General features: G+C 31.8%; 1 protein-coding gene across 2 annotated transcripts in view; it reads left to right on the top strand.

Moving 5' to 3' along the window:
• Positions 1-20056, top strand: part of eIF3l (eukaryotic translation initiation factor 3 subunit l) — a 41338-nt gene that overhangs the window by 8972 nt on the left and 12310 nt on the right. For both annotated transcript variants that reach the window (XM_076479326.1, XM_076479327.1), the window contains exons 5-13: positions 3117-3178; positions 6137-6206; positions 6718-6791; positions 9601-9681; positions 11421-11511; positions 13992-14146; positions 18061-18231; positions 18535-18668; positions 19826-19925. In XM_076479326.1, coding sequence (XP_076335441.1) covers positions 3117-3178; positions 6137-6206; positions 6718-6791; positions 9601-9681; positions 11421-11511; positions 13992-14146; positions 18061-18231; positions 18535-18668; positions 19826-19925 — 938 coding nt within the window. The remainder of the gene's footprint in view (positions 1-3116; positions 3179-6136; positions 6207-6717; positions 6792-9600; positions 9682-11420; positions 11512-13991; positions 14147-18060; positions 18232-18534; positions 18669-19825; positions 19926-20056) is intronic.

Genomic DNA, 20056 nt, shown 5'->3' with positions numbered 1-20056 from the left:
GCCTGTTCATTTAGAAGCATGATTGAGGTATACAAGAAAGCATGTAGATAAACTCTTTACCTATTGGAAGAGTATTTGGTCAGATGAGACTAAAATCGAGCTTTTCGGCCACAATGCTGTTCGCTATATTTTCTGCAAGAAGGGTGAATGAAATCTTCCAAAGAACACTGTCCCTACAGTTAAACACAGAGGTGGCTTGATCATGCTATGGGGTTCCTCCAGCTCTTCTGGTGTAGGCAGTCTTTACCGTGTCAACGGAATCATGAAAAAAGAAGAGTACGTTGATATATTAGGCACTTGTATCAAGAATGATGCTCGGACCTTGCGGCTTGGGTCTTGTTGGATCTTCCAGCACGACAATGACCCTAAGCACACATCAAAATATGTGCAATCCTGGTTGCAGAGGAACCATATAAGCATTCCAGAGTGGCCATCGAAGTCGTTTGATCTCAATCCAATTGAAAACATTTGGCATGAGTTGAAGACCAGGCTTCATTAGCATCATTCGAAAAACTTGCAAGAGTTGGGGGCCTTCTGTAAAGAAGAATGGAAGAAAATACCAGTTGAGTAGTGTAAAATGATCATGGAGGGTTATGAGGAGAGATTGCGCCAAGTGATTCACCTGAAAGGCTACACAACTGACCATTAAAGTAGCCGTACAAACACTTTCTGCCCCTCCTATGTATGGTTATTTATTTATAAACAGTGTATTTGTTGTTCAATTTACATAAAAATTTATGTAGATGTGTGTTGGTATGATATGTATAATATACTACACTTTCATTATCCTAAATGTGATACTTTTTAAGTTATGAGGAAAAAACTACTCATGACGCTAGGGTACGAACACTTTCTGTCGTAACTGTATATTGCTGCAAAATAACTTTTTTAATCTCTAGAATTCACTTATGACATCATGTTTAGAAACCACAATTCATCAAATTGTGTGTACAACTTTCCTAAACTGGTAAAGCATGATTGTAATTAATTATTATACTCATCCTAAGGCATTAGTATCAAGTCTATTTTTTATCACGAGATTCTTTATTCAGGAAAGTTATTGATAGACATCATGCATTAACTGTTATTGGTGTGTTATGGAAGGGTGTTGTGTTAGTTTTGGCACATGCATTGCTGTGGTTCATATAGGAATCTTTGTCATGTGTAGCAACCATTAATAATGGAAGGTGTATAATAAAGTGGCATCATTTAAATTGCCATTACTCATTAATTGACAGATACAGTTGCATTTTAAACATGCATTTAAATTGATCTTACATAATGCTTTTTCATAATGGTAAGTTTGATTAATTTAGGATGTCACCAACAAATTAGTTGCAAATGAAACCTTTTAAAAAACAGTCAAATTTTGGCGAGAAAGAGTAACTTTAAATAAAGTATTTAATGTGTTTAACTTGCAGTTGTTTTAATGTTTTGTTGTGAAAAGTATAAAGTACAGTAAAACCTGTCTAAGCCAGAAACTGCATTGAGTGGAAACTTGCACAAGCTGGAAGTATCAAAATGTTGCAGCATTATTGTAAAATTTCTCTTATAAAAGGCCCTCTTTATGGTGGAACCTGCATAACATGGACAGAAAACTATATGTCACCTTCCTTATCTGTCAACAAAGTAGGATCAGAACCTGAGTAAGGTGGGAAAATGTTTTTGATTAAATAGGAATTTCTTATTTAATTAGTTATTTCTTTAAATATTACTTGGACATTTTGCTACAGTAAATATTGGCTAAATATATTGTTCTTTTTTCTGCCACCATTATTTTTGCAGTCAAATTAGATTCATGATTTGTAGAAATATATTTGTCTTTTGAGTGCAAAATTCTACTCTTTAAATATTCTCACGAAGAAAATAAAAGTGAAAATCTGCATTTTTCCAAAAATTTAAGGAAGAATCAACTTCCTGTGGAATGGAAAGCAAATAATAAAATGTGGATGGCAGGTGCTATATTCGAGGAATTTTTGAACAAATTAAACAAAAGAATGGATAAAAAAAAATATGAATATTATACTTTTCCTAGATAATGCAACTTGTCACCCAAAAGTTCAACTTTCAAATGTTCGTTTAGTCTTTTTACTTCCATGAACAACATCAGTTCTATAGCCACCAGATTATGGAATTATAGTGTATAAAATTGAAATACAGAAAATTGATGCTTTAGCATATTATTGCAAACATGGATGACTGTAAGAGAGCATCTGAAATGACCATAAAAACTGATGTGTTAGATGCAATTGCATTTTTAAGTCATTCAGTCAAATGGGTAAGGGGTTAATGCGTAATAAAGTGCTTTCGAAACTGTGGATTTATTTTTGATACTGGCAGAGATTGTAGAGAAGTTGTTTGTTATCATTATTCTAGTGGAATCCAAACTCTGACTGAAAAGATTGATGCAGATGATTCTGAGAACACACAGTTTTGTGAATGTTTTAATATAAACTGATGAAATTGATTTAAAATCTACAATATGCAAGATGGTAATAGTGTTGAGAGATGCAGAAGATGAACAAAATTGAAAAGATAGTGAGGAAATAGAAATTCATATTTTATCTTAAGTAAGTTATATTAACGCTATCAAATTGTATGCCAAAATGAAGAGGGAAAATGAATTTCATGAAAAGGCCGTAGAATTGGCATTCTCTTTTAACCGTACGAAAAAGCCCACTAAAAAAATGAAAGTTGAAATTAGACACTTTCTTCAAATAAATTGGATTAAGATTTTTTGTACTTATGTATATTTTGAATGTCTGTTTTTGTTTTTATTCTAATAAATATAGCATAAACAGTATAATAACTTTATTCATAAAAGTCTTACTTCCTTTCAGTCAAGCAAGTATAACATTTTGCTCAAACATTGTGTATAATAAAGGAAATGCATGTTCACTTTGTCTAAGCCAGAAAACCTGCTTAAACTGGAAATTTTACTTGGTCCTGTGCAATTCTGCCTTAGACAGGTTTTACTGTATAAACATTCATTTATCCTTGTTTTTAATGCATACATTTCAGTGATTTCTAAAAAGTGCATAATAATTACTCTTTTCGATCTTATGAATGAATGGAAAACATATGTTGTCATTGATTTTTATATTTTTATCTTGTAGATGAAATATTCCTGATCCTTTATAAGGAATTATATTATCATCATTTGTATGCTCGAGTTCAGGTATGAAAATGAAAGCCATTTAAACCACTACTGTTTGTTTTGTGTCTTAATGAATTCCATGTTATGTAACCTAAAATCTTCTTAAATGATTTTTATTCTTCAGTTAAGCTTCCTGATATTAGTAAATAATTTATCTTAACAAATAAACCTGGATATTTAAAGTCAGTTTTATTCTATCTTGAGTAAAGGAAAAAAAACCCAGTAAGATTCATAATTATTGATTATCATTAAGTTGTGATATTAAAATTATGATATTAATAACTAAATTTACTTATTCTGTCTGCAAAGGAGACAAACTAGATGTATGTTGTGAAAGCTATGGTTGATAAAATACAAAGCTGAATGACTTACATTTACTTTTGGTTATCATGGATGAGTGAAAATATATAGCTCTAAAGGTATAGTGTGTTGTAAATGTATTTTAACACGTAATTGTGGGTGTCAAGAAGTAAAAAACATATTGAGAAATACTGTATATGTAGCTCTCATCTTTTACTTGTTATGAATAAAAGGCACTTGTTTAAAGTTTATGGAAATAGTATGGGTTTAGTAAGCAGTAGGAATATATATTGTGTGTGTGTGAGTGAGAAAAAGGAAATTTCCTTCTTAATGTACAATATACATTGTCTGTTAACCCTATCTCAATGGGTCAAAGGCCATGTTGTATCATGTTTGTTGATTTGCATTCAAATTTTATTGAACTGCTATTTTTGAATGTATGTTAATAAGTTTGGTATCAAACCGTAGATAATAATTTAAATTTTAATGATCCATTAGTTAATTTCTTAACTTAATATTAAAAAACAAATCCTAAATATTGCTTTTTGTGTATTGTTGTATGTTGAATGCAGCACTGGCATAATTTAGATGTTTGTGATGTCCAAATGCAATGTATATAGCTTGTTACAAATTAGGAACTCAGATTACTGATATTGATTGTAGAATCTAAAATAAAAACCTCCTGTCTTTTCTATTTACCTCTTTCTTTCATATTTTCAAATTTACTTGTCTCTGTCTCATGAGCTAGGGTGTATTTGACAGTGTTTGGGGAACATTTTGAGTCTGCATAAATTTACCTGAGAGTCCAACTAACATTCTGTAGACCTTTTATTGCAAACTTTCTGCTGTACTCACAATTCTCTATGCTTTTTGGGCTACGGCATGACAGCAAAACTTAATGTATAGTGTTAAACATTGCTTTTCTCAAGGTCTACTTGTGGAGTGCTATTAAACTGATTTCTTCTAGAATATACCAGTGCCATACACTAGCTCCTCGACAGCTTCTTTTTGCATAATTAAAACATTGCATGGGTACCATGACAGTTATTTAAGACCTTAACTATGAACATACTGATCAAAGAATCCTTGACATGCTCTTGGTATGAGTATATGGGAATTCTAAAGAATGATAAATATTCTTGCCCTGGCTCATTCAGTTATCAACAGGGGCCACTGTAGCATTACCATGGTGTTGAAATTTACATTCTGTAATGGCATGAAAGAATTAGCTCCATAAAATGGAAATAATTGCAAAACATTCTCTTGTCTGAACACTTTTCCACTATACTGTTTATAAAACCTAAACAGGTCTGGCATTACTAGGTGGTTAAGGCACTCAACTTCGAATTTGAGAGTTGCAGGTTCAAATCCCCGTCGCACAAAACATGCTCACCCTCTCAGCCATGGGGGCATTATAATGTGATGGTCAATCCCACTATTTGTTGACAAAAGAGTAGCCCAAGAGTTGGCAGTGGATGGTGATGACTAGCTGCCTTTTGTCTAGTCTTACACTGCAAAATTAGGGATGGCTAATGCAGGTAGCTTTCATGTAGCTTTGCACGAAATACAAACCAAATCAAAACCTAAAAAAAAAAGATTTCATTTTACATCCTCCACATTCAAAATTTGATAAAACTTGGCAAGCAGCAAATGAGTACAAAGTTCATAACTAGAAGAGGTAGTTGTTTTGCTATACTTTTTCATTTACTGTTCTATGTTTTAAGAAAAACAAGTAAAAATTTATTTCTAAATATTAATAATGTATATACATATATATAATGTATTATAACTGAAATGTGACTTTATTATACAAAATACTACTCAGCTAAAACAAAACCAATACAGGTCACTTTGTAAAAGCCAGTTTTATACTCTTGGATATGGAAATGTAAGTGCAAATGTGCTATGTCATCACACCTTTAATGTTAGCTTGTTACAGCCTAAAGGTCAATTTAATAAAAATTAGAATACACACACACACACACACACACACACACACACACACACACACACAAATGTTTAACATTATGAAAATTAAGCAATTTTTATTTAGGATAAACACTTGTGTTTTCATGTCATAATTTGTAGTCATTGTTAGACAAAAAAGTGTAACTTGTATTTATTTCCCAATTTCTTGTGGTGGTTACGAGGTCAGTCAAATCAATCCAATGTGCATGGAGCAACAGTGGTGAAAATAACAGATAAAATATAGTTTGTTTTTTTTTAAATTGCTATTATCTGTTGTATATAAAGGATTTTGCATGTGAAATTTGAAAATTTCTTGATGCATAAAAATATTTGAATCTTAAAATCAAAATTACTTTGCATGTTGAGTAGTCAACATTTGAAAAGAAAAAGTCGCAATGAAAACATTCCTCAACAAATCATATAACTTAATAAACAGATCTTATATTTTACATATGATAGCCTTTTAATGTTGCAGTAAACTGTAAAATGTCAAGATTTGCATACTTTATCAGAAGTCATAGTATAATTACTCTCATGGATACTTTCATAGTTACAAGCTGGGTGGATTCCACCTGACCTGTAATGTAGGATTAGTATCTCTGTTATATATTTATATAAACATGTATAAATTTTCCACATATCCATTTATTAAATGATAAGTCGTGAATGTCTTATGAAGATGTATTTTAATAGTATTTATCTTTATGTTAGGGTTGCTTGACTATTGATCAAAGATTTGAATCTTATTACAACTACTGTGACTTGTTCAACTACATTCTCAGTAAGTGTTTAACTTTGATGATTTATTAAATTTATCAAACTCTTCTCATGTTTTAGTAATAAATTTAAATTCCAAGTTGTCCATGTTTTAGTGCTTTTAAAAATTATTTTTACCATTAGTATATTAAGTTGAGCATTTATTACCTTGATCACCATTAACATCTACAGTTATTCAAAAGTTTATTAAAGTATTTTAAAAGAGCTAACATTTTATTTCAACAAATATTTTAGGCATTCAAAAGAAAGTTTCCATCTGTCCTAATTCTATGCATTTACTCCCAAAAGTGTGAAAGTCCAAAATGCATTATATAATACAATCAGGTTAGAGGAAATGAAAAAAAGCAGAGTGAAGAATTTGAATATATCATATTGACATAGAATCTATTTTGTAGTTTATAAATTCTTTAACTGTGTGTATTTTCGTTTTGTACAAGTAGATTTTGTTGAAATCTGCCCTTTATAGTTCACTTGTGTCTTTTCTGATAATACATACTTTTGTTGGATGTTTCAAGGTGCAAAAGGACCTGTACCTTTAGAGCTTCCAAACCAGTGGCTATGGGAAATTATTGATGAATTCATATACCAGGTATGTATGGTGAAGTATTATAGTGAAGTTAACAAATCTTTTAGTTTAACTTGTTTAATTTAGCTTTTGTTACAGTGCCGTGTTGGAACATTTATAACTAGTAGAAAGTAGAGCACAGCTATTTCATCCTTCTTTTTTTTTTATAATATATGAAGGATGGAATAAGTAAAGAAATACTATCAAAATTCTTTTCATATTTTAAGTGTCACTTTAAAGTTATTTATTTAAGGAGTGCATCATACCAGACATTCATATTTGTCATTCTGTACTCTAAAGATAGTTGTCACAAATTATTTTTGACTTGTCTCTTATCAGATAGGATAGTATGAAAATGTAGAATTAAGGTTGATAATTGGTTAGTGTTATAATAGTCACATTTTTTAGAAACTGTTAATTCTACAACTAAGCTATTGTTCAAAGTTTTAATTTAGCTTGGAAGCTACATGTGCAGTTTTTCATGATAAAAATAAAATTACATTTCTATACTGCAATGTAGTTGAAGTTTAAAAAATATACTACAAATCAAATAGATTGAGGAATTTGTTCATTGTTTACTTCGTGGACTCAATTATTAACACAGTTGCTTTGTTTAGTAATTGGTTTGTGTGCTCATGGATGCTGAAATAAGGTATCTGGATACAGTCAACATAATTGTGATACCAGTATTTTTGATAGGTTGGAACTATTTATAGATGAATATCCCCTGACATTATTACACATATTTTATTGATTTCTAATTTAATACTTATATCAATCACACTTGTTTTTCTGAGGTGATTAGAGTTTGTAGTACATTGTTAAGAAAGCTAAAACTCACTCTTAATTTTATTTCCTTAATACTGAAGTAATCTTCAATAAGAAATACTGAATTAACACTAACTTCTGAACTTTAAATGTAGGAGAAAAGCTTTTTCATGCTCAAAGGAAACTTTTGAACCTGGTATTTTAGATTTGTACATAGGTAAAATTGTGACACCAAGTTTTGAAAATTGTGTGATGCATACCCTCCAGTTACGTATGAAATAAAACTATAACTGAAATGTTAAGATTTAATATTTATATAAGTTTTATTAACATTTATTTCACATGAAGCAATTTTAAAAAATCAAGGATTGCTGTCTGTCATTTTCAATTTTACCTTCTGTTTTAATTATTGTTGTGATGTTAGAAATCATTGAATTTCACACTTGTGTAGGTACAAATCTTCAGTAGTTGAAATGAAATTACAAATCTGTAAAATTTGCACTTATTTCTGGCTTAAATTTAGCTTGGATAATTTGAAACAGTGAATTTTTGAAGTTGGTGATGCCCAGAACTATAAAAGTTCAAGAAGAGGGAAAATGGACAAGTTTCATTTATGAAATAGAATGAGATAAATAGCATACACAAGTTTTAATGTTCTGGACCAGGGGTTGGCAACCTCTTTTCACACAGTGGCCAGAGGTCATGTTTGTGAACAGATGGAGGGCCACATTAACTTACAAACATGAATTCTTTTTCAGAGCCACCACAAGCCAGGTGGATGTGATATTTTGTTTGGGGACTGAGGGCCGGATGATTTCAGCTAGTGGGCAGTAGGTTGCAGACCCCTACTCTAAATGATTTTTATAGCACTTTTATGTCAACTAAATGGTCTGAATGTATATTGTATTAGGTTTACTGTAGTATATGTATTGAAACTGGTTTCAGGTCGGTGGTTATTTGGGTCATAGATGTCATGGAATAGCAGATAAGTATGATAAGTAGTGATTTATGGCAATATAAATTTTAAATTTATAAAAAATTAAATATTTTAGAATGTCCTGCAAATGTATATATGAAGTGTTTGTGTGACTCAGATCTGGTGTTTTTTATGAATTATTAATGCTAGGTTTTAGAGGTGCCAATATTTTCACCACAATGCTGGAAAGTGTCAGTATAAAACTAGAGGGAAAAAAAATTGAACAATGCTCATATTGCACAAACTAAAGTCATTAAAATTGAAGACAAATCTAAAGTGTTTTGTAAAAAAACTAGGTTTCTGAAATGTGTGAGGTCTGTGTTGTTGTGCTTTAATGATGTGAATTTATGAGTGCAGTGTTGTGTAACTTTCTGTTCTTGTTTTATGTCCTTCATTCATTTGAAAAGGAAATTAATCTCAAGATTAACTCCTTATTGAACCAGATTTCATGACAGCATATTATAGAAACTAAAATGTTTGTTACTGTGTGAAACAGCAGTTAAAGAATATTTTTATAAATATAAAGATTCCTTTATTACTGTGTTTGTCAAAGTGTCAACTTTATTTTCTGTAACCCATGTATTTATGTATTTTCCTAAAAAGTGATGAAAATTATTGCTTATAATCTTGGAGAAAATTGTTAAATAAATATGGTTTTTGATAATAATTTAGACATTTTGTGTTATAGTTTCATTGGTGTTATTGTTTTTAATTTGTACTGTTGTGCAGTTACAACAGTATGTGACAACTATCTTTCTAAAATAGTTTACACATGTGTTATATGCTTAACGTGTTAATTGCTTTTTGTTTTTTTCTTTTGTCATATAATGTATTAATCTATTGCATTTTACCTGGTAGTTGGAAAGGTCATGAAATTATGAAAAGGAAGTAAATAAAGGAATGCAAGATGAATGGATATAAATTTTCAAGTAGTTCATTCCTGTACCCATTAAGTCAATCAGATTTGTCCATGCCCTTAGGTCATGCTTAAGCACTCTTTGATAAGTGATCAAACTAACATATTTCAAAAAAATGTAACAGGGTAAAAAGAAAATTGTAAGGTTTCATTTCAGTTTATTTGTTTTTCAGTTTCAGTCTTTTAGCCACTATCGCAGCAGGCTTAGTGATAAGTCTGAAGGTGAAATTGAGCTTCTTCGTACAAGTCCCAAGGTTTGTCTTGTTTTTAAATATATGGTGAATATTTATATGATAATAGCTCTTATGAATATTACTTTACAGAATGTTTTTTTTCCTGTTCAATTGTACTCTCAAATACATTAAGAATACATAAATCTGTACTTTATAGTTGTGGGAAGTCTTATATACTTACAAAAATAATTTTAAAATAGTATTGAATCACTTAAATGGTTGAGTGTGGTAAAAACTTGAGGTGTTCAAAAGATCTCAAGTTTTCATGACGTAGTATATAATGTACAACAGTATTTGAAGATAGAATAAATTGCATAGTTACTTCTAGAAGAGTTTTAAATTAGGAATATTGTTCCTTGAAAATTGGGTAGTTAGGAAAATTGAAAGTAGTAATAATAAACAGAAAGAGTAATTATTTTTTAGTCGCAACCTTGAATTATTCAAAATTAATAATGAGAAATGCTAGTCGCAATATTTCTATTACTTGGAATAATTAGATAAGCTAATTGTATTAGTTCATTACTTTCATGGCATTGATATAATCATAATTTCAGTTACTTTGCATGACACTAAGTGATATAGTTAATCACAGGTAATTGAAATAATTACCCAGCTGTAGTGTTTGTTTTTTAATTGATAATACAGTGAAGACATAATTTTATCATCCTTTATAATTATTTACACATAAATCTTCAAACATTTTTTTTTGTTTGAATATACCATACTACTTAGCTACTTAAATCATGCAATTTTTCACTGAATAACACTTTCTGTGGGTCAGAGTAAATGTGATGCTTGTAATACTAAAAGTCCAGTTTCAGCACCTAGGTTGGGCAGAGCACATATTGTCCTTTGTGAAGCTTTGCACTAAGCAGCAAGCAAATGATCCATTGAATAGCAACAGACTGATCATTTAGATGATCAGTTCTGGTATTGATTTGGGTCTTTTTGTGACCTATCAGTATAATAATTTTATTACCAGGTTGGAAAATAATTCTGATATAAGACCAAATATCAAAATTCGTTTCTAATTAAGTTGAAGAGTTTGAAAACAGCTTGCTGAATTAGTTTACAATTATTGATTTATTAGAAGTTAAAACTAGTGCAAAACATGATCTAATCTTGGCACTTACTTCCAAAATCCATTTTCTATGCTTACCTAAAAAAATGGGCTTATAGTTTGGTTATAAAGTAATTTGAAAATAATGTTTGGGAACATGTACAGGATAATCTTTGTTTTGGTGTTGAAAAGTGTGATATTAACAACATGTGTGATTCAGTTTCCTACTCCCATAAAGAAAGAGTATTACCCTTCAATCTTCTCAAAGTTTACCATTTTCACATTTCAGATAAGTAATGAGATGCCAAAACACCCATCTTTGTTTTAGATATTATTATGGTACAGGGTGTTTGGAAAGTCACTGTGCACTTATATATTTATTAACAGACATCTTTTAATATAGAGTACAGGAGGTAAATATAAATGACAATTATAGACAATGTTGAAAGTGACCCCTGTTGGCATCAATACAGGCCTGGATCCTACTTATTTTGTTTCTGAACACTGCTATCAGTTGCTGGCTTGAAATAGACTGAATAAAATATCATTACAAAACTGCACTGTGACTTTCTGAACACCTTGTATATCTAAAAGTAAATGTGTAACTTTGAAAGTTTTTTATAAACTTGCCAGTGAAAGTGTTAATTTGTAATAAAGGCTAAGTCTGTAAATAATAATAAGTTAACTTTTGCTTCTTTAGATCTGGAATGTCCATAGTGTCTTAAATGTTCTGCATTCTTTAGTGGATAAATCAAACATCAATCGACAGCTTGAGGTGTACACTAGTGGAGGTGAGTACTTTATTCACATATTCATAACCAACACCCTCTTCACATCTGCTCTTAAGTCCAGCAAGGCCAGGTGGTTACAACACTTGACTTGCAATCTTAGGGTGCAGGTTCAAATCCCTGTCACACCAAACATGCTTGCCATTTTAGTTGTAGGGGTGTTATAATGTGATGGTAAATCCCACTATATGTTGGTAAAAGAGTAGTCCAAGTGTTTGACAGTTGGTGGTGATGACTAGCTGCTTTCCCTCTAGTCTTATACTGCTATATTAGGGATGACTAGTGCAGATAGCCCTTGTGTAGCTTTGCAAGAAAGTCAAAAACCAAACATCTGCTTTCATTAATCACTTTTTGATTGGCATTTGTACTGTACTGTTGTGCTGGTTGTTGCTTGCAAATTTGTCAGTATTTTCCATTACACTATTGACTCTACTATTTGTTTCCATTTTTGTGTTTTGGTATTGTGAAAGGTTGTTTTTGTTTAAAAATTTTCTTACTTGTTCAACAGGTTTTTTTGTTAGTTTATTATGGTTCCCACTCTCTGGCAAGTGGTGCCAAAAAATGTATACCTTTTCTTTGAAAATCCTCACTTTCCAACCTGTGATGACATTTAATGTCAGTTATGTTCTAACCATTACTACCATGGTCTGGATGCACCATTCCAGATGCCACCAGGTGTTGGTTGTGTGTATCTGTTTTACTGTTATCTTTTACTAAACAGTTGTGTTGCAGGCTTGGGTTATACACACTATATAAATGTGGTGTTCCTTAGTACTGTTATTAGTTCTCTCTAATGGTTTTTGCTTCATAGATGTGTTTGTTCTGTATGTTACACAATTGGACTAATATGAATAAAGTAAACAGATTTCTGCCCATCTCTGATGCTCCATGGAATTGAGATTGTTCCTACCATTTGCTTTCAGATGTAGCCGACTTTTGGTTGAAGTACTCCAGCATGTCACAGGTTGTATATATACCTATCTATTATTGGAGTTTGTTCCTCAATTTGAGACATTTCTCCTCTCTACCATGGTTTGGATATTCATTCCCAGTGGGTCTGCTGTTGGCTGTATATGGTCCAACTGAGTAAGTCCTTACATATGCTGGCTGGTGTCCCTCCTCATACCACAAACTGCATGATACATACTCATTGGTGCTAGGTTTTGGGCTAGAATTGCACCCCCGATTTGCAGTATTTCTTTCTACCATCTGCTGGATGTCAGTTCCACGTAGAACTGTTGTTCATTGTAGCTGGATGCAGAATGTTTCCCCACTTATGTAAGGCTGGATATCCTCCTCCTGTTGCAGACTGGAAATACCATACCCATTGCCATCAGGCTTTGGATCACAAATGTCATCCTGCCAGGGCTTTCTACTTTCCTACCATCTGCTATATCTCAGTTCTGGTTGATATGATGTTGGAAATACATGCAAGTAGAAATGGATTTTGGTACAAAAACTCATCTTCTTTGCCAATTTCTGTTCCAAGGTGAAGTGGTAGGTGATTTTCTATTTACTGAAGGTCTGATGTACTATTCCAGATACTGATTGGTGTCGGATGAGGTTGAACTACCATTGTGGTCTGTAGTTTTCTAGCTACTCAACACCGAGGAGGTTCCATTCAGTAGTCATACATATTTTGGAATTCCTTTGTGTTTTTCTGTCTTTTATGTTTGCAGCACTATAATAAAAGAGGGAAGAGTATATGTAGATCAGTTGTGAAGTGGTCTTCTGCTGAGGTGTCATTTTTCTCTTTTGGTTACAGATCTTCTTGGTCTCTCCTTGAGCACTTCCATAAGGGAATTTTTTTAAAATTGACCCTCCTCCAATTGAGTGTGGAATTCTAGCTTATTTTTTGCAAAGAGGTAAAATATTGTATTGGAAGTTATAATTTTTCTGTACCTGAAATGATTTGCAATAGATACTCCCGTCTCACATTTCCCACCCAAACGATGACATATGATGTAGGTTTTTTCTGACATGTCTTGAAGTGATTAATGAGTTCAGATATGAAGAGGATGCTGGTTACAATAGGAGTGGTGTTGTGCTCCTGTTGGTGGAGAGCTTCTGCAAGATCATTTGCAGAAGTTGGAGGTAGAAGGCTAATGGCTTGTGTTTAAAATTTGTATTGATAGAGGGCAGTGCTGTTTGAGAAAGCTATTTTGTCAATAGAGGTAGGTATCTTTTGCAAATACATTTTCAGTGTAGAAAAATTATAACCATTTTTTTGTGCTTGTTACGCCCTTTGTAATCAGCCCACCTTCATGAGTTTACTTAGATGTTTATACTAATAGACACTCTGGATATCAGTAACAAACAGATTGATGTGCATTGTTAAGCAATTTTGTAGATTTTTAGGCCCTTTACTTCTGTTCCAAAATATAAAAACTTTATTAAATTGGGTACTTTGTGTGATATATATCATTACGTAAAAATGTTGTATACTGTAACATTTTTCATTTATGATGTTGTACATTTCTCAGGTGATCCAGACAGTGTGGCTGGTGAGTTTGGAAGACACCCACTCTACAAGATGCTTGGTTACTTCAGCTTGGTTGGCTTACTGCGCCTGCATTCTCTACTTGGAGACTATTATCAAGCAATTAAAGTTTTGGAAAATATTGAGCTGAACAAAAAGGTATTCTAACATTTTGGAGATTCTTTGCTCATTTATCTCCCGTTGGTCGGAACTATTTGTGTTGTCAAAGAAGAGCACTCTGTATTCTACACAATAATTTATATTCATGTAAGATAACAGGTATTTGAAATACAACTATATAAATATATTGCCACCTTTCAAAGAAATTTGTCTGTTGCTGGCTAACATATTTTGAATGTATAGTTCCCATCATTTCAACAGATAAACTTAGTTTCCCATTTTAAAATTGCTTTCATAAAATTTCAATTCACCAACTAGAGGAATATATGTATATATACAAGTTGTTGAAAAATAATTCATTGGAATTTATTTTTGGATTTTTGTATGTACAAGCCTTCTGTAAAGTAACCATATTGAAAAGATAATTTTGCATGTTTGTAAGTGTGCAATAGGCATTTAATACTTATGAATACTTTGTTGTAAATAACAGTGAAAGGTATTTTGTAGTATTGCTGAGTGTTTTTCTATATGTAACAGAATAAAGTAGCTTTATGACGATGGTGGGTGTACGGTGATTTCTTGTTAGTCCGAACTTCAATAGTCCAGATAGTTTTTCATGCAGATGAATCTTCGACACAAGGCATTTAATCAAGCTGTGTATTCAAGTTCTGAATGCATTATCCAGCAATCTGTACATGACTCCAGAAAAGTAAAGAAGAATTTGATCAGACCAGAAAACAGGGTGATAATTGCTGACCACAAAACACCTGCACTCACTAATAGTTGCCAGTTTGCAACAGCTTTTCTGAAAATAGTCATCATGTTAAGAATTTATGTATAAATTACAATAGACGTCAAGAAATCACCAGAATAACTTGTACTGCAGTCTTGCCAAGTTGCAAATGCACATGGAAATATCAGTATTATTAAAACATGATGTTTGTTTATACAAGAAAGTATATCCTATTGTAAACCTTGATGTCACTGAAAGGTATTTAAGCATAAATAAAACTTTGTATGGGCAAGTTAACCGTATCTTGACCTTTTTTGCAGCAAAGAATAGTGGATAAATATTCCAGAGGTTTAAAGTCAAGAAATGAGGGTAAAATATTTGAATGTTGATCATGCACTATGTGTTTGTATAGGTGATGTTACATCAGCGAATAATGTTGAAGTGCGTATTTAGAAAGCTAATCACCAAAGACAAATGCTTGGTGTCATAAAGGTTGGATATTCCAGGTAATTGCTGCAGAGTTTCAAAAGAGGCTACACACTAGAGATGATCTAAAAAAGGTTCTGGGAGAATATAAACTGGTATACATCTACAATTTAGTTAATACTGGCTTATTCTGCAGTTTGGAACCTAATCATTCATTGGAAGGTTAGTGAGTTTAAAATGTAGAAAAATCTGAATATCGCATGACAGTTGTTAGAATTCATTAGTGAGATTGTTTATTGAACTGTATGTTAAACTTGAGTATTGTGATGCTTTGTCAGCTGGTCAGTGGTTCAACATCAAATTTGACACATTAAGCTGACTAAAAGTTGCTAGATAAAGACATTTGTATTATGTGTCTTCAATAATGTGACAACCATGTAGCCACATGGCACTGACACTGTTGGATATACTACTTTATGTAACTGTAAAGTAATCATGTTACATTGGTGAATGTACTGCTGTGTGTAACTGTGTAGTAACCACATGAGAGTGGTGAATGTACTACTGTATGTAACTGTGTAGTAACCATGTGGCATTAAGTCTTGTGCTCTATAATTGTATGTAGTATTTTGAAAATATAAGTTGTGTAAACTTTGTTAACAATTTAGCAGTGGTTTCAGTGAGAATTAAATAGAGTAATCTTATTCTCAGAATGTAACACATTCATTTAAAAATATCAACAGTGAATTTGATTTCATCATTGAAAGTAATTTGGGGGTTACAGACTTTTGAAAATAAAATGAGACAACAGGAAAACATCGATAAAAAAAAGATATTTTCTGTGTTGAAAAACGTATTTGAAACTCATTTGATTCACATGAAAATGTGAAATATTAGGTTGGAAAGAAAGTTGTTACTGGTTTTGAGGAAAATAACTTGCTAGTTTATGCCTTTTTTATGTCAGTGTATCAATGAACCTTACATTTTAGTTCAGATTAATGAATCGACATTTGGAACAAAATTTTGACTTATAAAGACCTAAGAAATTAGTACAACCGAGACACACATGTAACACTGTATGCTATATGAATTTTAAAAAGGTTCAAAAGCTTCAGAAGCTACAAGAAATGTCTACAGTTTATGAGGATTATGAGTTGAATATCGGGAAGTTTTAATGATGATTTTGATCTCACTGATTCCCCACATTTTGGAAGGCCATGATGAATCAATAAAGATGCCATGCAAGCCATAGTTAAAACAAATCCAAAGTTGATCCTGCAAGAATTGGCTCAACAGCTCCATACAACAATCATTACCCACGTCCATGAGGTTGGAAAAGGTTCAAAACTTGGATGATGAGTTACACATTATGTAATGGATGATCATTATGCTCAGAGGGTCACCATTTGTTCACTTTTGAGAACAAGACATGCTAATGAATCATTTCTAGAAATAATTGTCACTGGTGATGGAAAGTGGATCATTTATGAGCGTATTGAACTTAAGAAACAATGGTTGAATCTATTAGACACCTGTTCCAACACTGAAGAGTGCCTTGTACCTAAAAACAAGGTTTTTATTTGTTTGGTGGGATCTGTGAGGTATATTCTATCACAAAATTTTGGATCCAAATCACTGCTGAAAGTTGTTGTCATCAGTTGGAGTGCTTACATCAAGCACTGACAAAAAAAAAAAGCATTAGTTGATTAGAAATGCGTAATGATTTTGCATGACATTGCAAGACCACACGCTGCAAAAACAACCTAAGAAAAACTTCAGGCCCTAAAATGGGAAGTTGTGTCTAATTCACCCTATTCATCAGATTTTGATCCATCTGATTATCAGTTTTTCAGATCCTTACAGCATTGCTTGGATGGAAAAGGTTTGCAAATAACGAGGAACTCAAAACTAACTTAAGATTGTTTTTGAACTTAAACCAAAGGAATTTCATTCATAACTTATTTAAAATATGGAATTGTTACAGAGGAAATGAGAGAAGATATTATCTTCATTAAATTTGTAATTGAAGACTAATTTTTGTTCAGTTTATTAAAATATTCAAAAGATGACAATAATTTTTTTCTAGTCTGATACTTCCAACGGTAATGTAATAAGTCTTGCTAGGAGCTTAGACTGTACAGAGAGAATCAGTGGCGTATTATTTAGACATGTACACATTATATTAGACTACTATGCTGATCATTATTAATTTAGAGAAGGTCAGGTGTGGCTAAAAGTACATAGCACATAAAACTGCATCCATAAAAAATGGGTGATGGACATCATGATAATTCTTAACTTTTCATGATATCACTGCACGGTTTTAAAACAAGATCTACAAGCATACATAAGTAATGAAAGAAATCAAAACCTAATATGTAAGTCTTATAACTTTCAGTTTGAATTATTTTAGACTGAACAAGTGAATTTTGAAATGTATGTAAAAGGGTTTTGCATTAAATGTTTCTCTCACCATTATAAGGTGAACTGTAATCAGGGAATTGTTTTTAATATCTTTAGTCATTTGTTATTAAAAGAAAAAAATCTTCTGCATGTGATCAAGTTACTTTAAAATTGTAAATATATTCAGAGAATGAACAAGTTTAATTATTCACTATATATGCAGGTTGTACTATGTTTATATAGAGTCGAGATGTGTTTGAAAGAGCGTGGCTGTATTTTTGTAATAATAGCTGTGCTGATTATATTTTATAATGTGCAATACTAAAAAACACTATTAAAAAGGTGCTAATCTTGTTGATTGAATATATCTATGATGATATTTTGTTTTCAGAGCCTTTATTCAAGAGTTCCAGCTTGTCAGATTACGACATACTACTATGTTGGATTTGCTTACATGATGATGCGTCGATATGCTGATGCAATACGCACATTTGCTGATATCCTTTTATACGTCCAGCGTACACGACAAATGTTTCAACATAAGACAGCACAGGCAGAAGAAGTAAGAGCATTGTACACTTAGCTGGTCTACTGGAAGTTGTTCATTGTGTTTGACAGGTTTTGAGTTGTTTTTTCATAATTCTAATACTAATAAAAAGATATTGATTTCACAAGCTAGTGAGATGTCTATTGTAATTGATTTTATAAATCTCATTTATCTGTACATCCAGTGTACTCTTATTTCTTTGTGTAATATTTCTAAATTTCATCTTAAACAGATACATTTTCAAGTCAACAAAAATAATGTGTAATTTCTTGTTTCCATGTTTTCTTTATCTGTATTTTAACTTTATCCTCTACTCAGATCAGCAAACAGACTGATCGGATGTACCATTTACTGGCCATCTGTTTGGTTCTCCATCCTCAACTTATTGATGAAAGTGTTCTCTCCCAGCTTAAAGAGAAACATGGAGAAAAGATGCTACGCATGCAGAAAGGGTAACTGTTTCTGACTTCATCTATAATATTATGTAAATATATTCATAAAAACATAAAGCCTGTTTGACTTTATTGGTGGTTATCACATGAATATGTTCTTAATATCTATAATAATTTAACTTGTAGGCCACTATCACAAGAGCTTACAGTGCTTTGTTATGAAAGTAAACAGTCTTTTTAGTAACTAATATACATAGTTTTGTGATGATTCTATTGTTCTTCTAGAAGTTTATTGGGCATGATTTCAGTAATGTCGTGTATGACTTATTCTAAGTGTATTGTGTATTGTAATTTTGGTATGATTATGGATTTTGGTTTGAAAGCAGAGCAAAAAACTTGAATTTACTGTGCTTGAAATACTGTTTCCTTTAAATTTAAGTTGGCAGTTTTTAGTGATAAAAGGGCATAATAATACATATTGGATTATGGTAAAATCCAGAGAAAATATACTGGAAAGAGAGGAGGTGTATACATTAGAAAATATTTATTTTGCCAATACTTTTGGTGAAGGAATTCCAATCATTTTATATTTAGAACCATTCTTGATTAGATGAAACAGCTGCTTAAGAAAACAGCACAATTTTGTAACTTACTCCATTGCTGCACAGTTGTTTAATTATGTATTTTTTAATATAAAAAGTTGTATGAGTAAATATTTTATTTTGGTAGATATTAATGGTGAAGTAATTATCTTAAGTTATGAAGCCAGAATTAAATCACTTTATATTAAAATCAGTTTTATTCCTTTTTTATAACAGTGTATTGGAATGTTTATATAAGACATTGATATGGATATTTAAAGAAAACCAGTTTGTGACTGGTTATAAGGTAAGACTTTTGACTGGTTTTTCGAATAATCCGTGTGTTGATATTTTAAAATCTGGTGAGATTTTAATATATTTCTATTACATGAAAGTGAATGAGTTAGTTTTATCTCCCCATTACACCAAACATGGTTGCTCTTTCAGCCGTGTGGGCATTATAATGTGATACGGTCAGTCCCACTATTAGTTGGTAAAAAAGTAGCCCAAGAGTTGGCAGTGGGTAGTGACGGCTTGTGCAGATAGCTCTCAAGTAGCTTTGTGCAAAATTGCAAAACAAATAGTTTTATCTTATTACAAATAATATTTATTTTGTTAATATTCTGTACCTTACAGAGATCTGCAAGAATTTGAGAACAGTTTTTCTTATTCAAGTCCGAAGTTTTTGTCTCCTGTTCCCCCAGCTTATGATTCAATTCCAACCAATTATCACAAGGTAACACTTAACATTTCTATTGTCAAGTATTTTTTTTTCTTCTTCTTCTTCTTTGATAGAAACTTAACATGTGAAGTTTAGTGTTTTTGTTGTTATTCCCATGTGAGATTGTGATTTGACCCTTAAACAGT

Source organism: Tachypleus tridentatus, chromosome 13 (genome assembly GCF_004210375.1).
Source record: "Tachypleus tridentatus isolate NWPU-2018 chromosome 13, ASM421037v1, whole genome shotgun sequence".
Classification (NCBI taxonomy): domain Eukaryota; kingdom Metazoa; phylum Arthropoda; class Merostomata; order Xiphosura; family Limulidae; genus Tachypleus; species Tachypleus tridentatus.
Note: the sequence above shows the minus strand (reverse complement) of the source record. Positions and strands in the feature narration are given on the sequence as shown.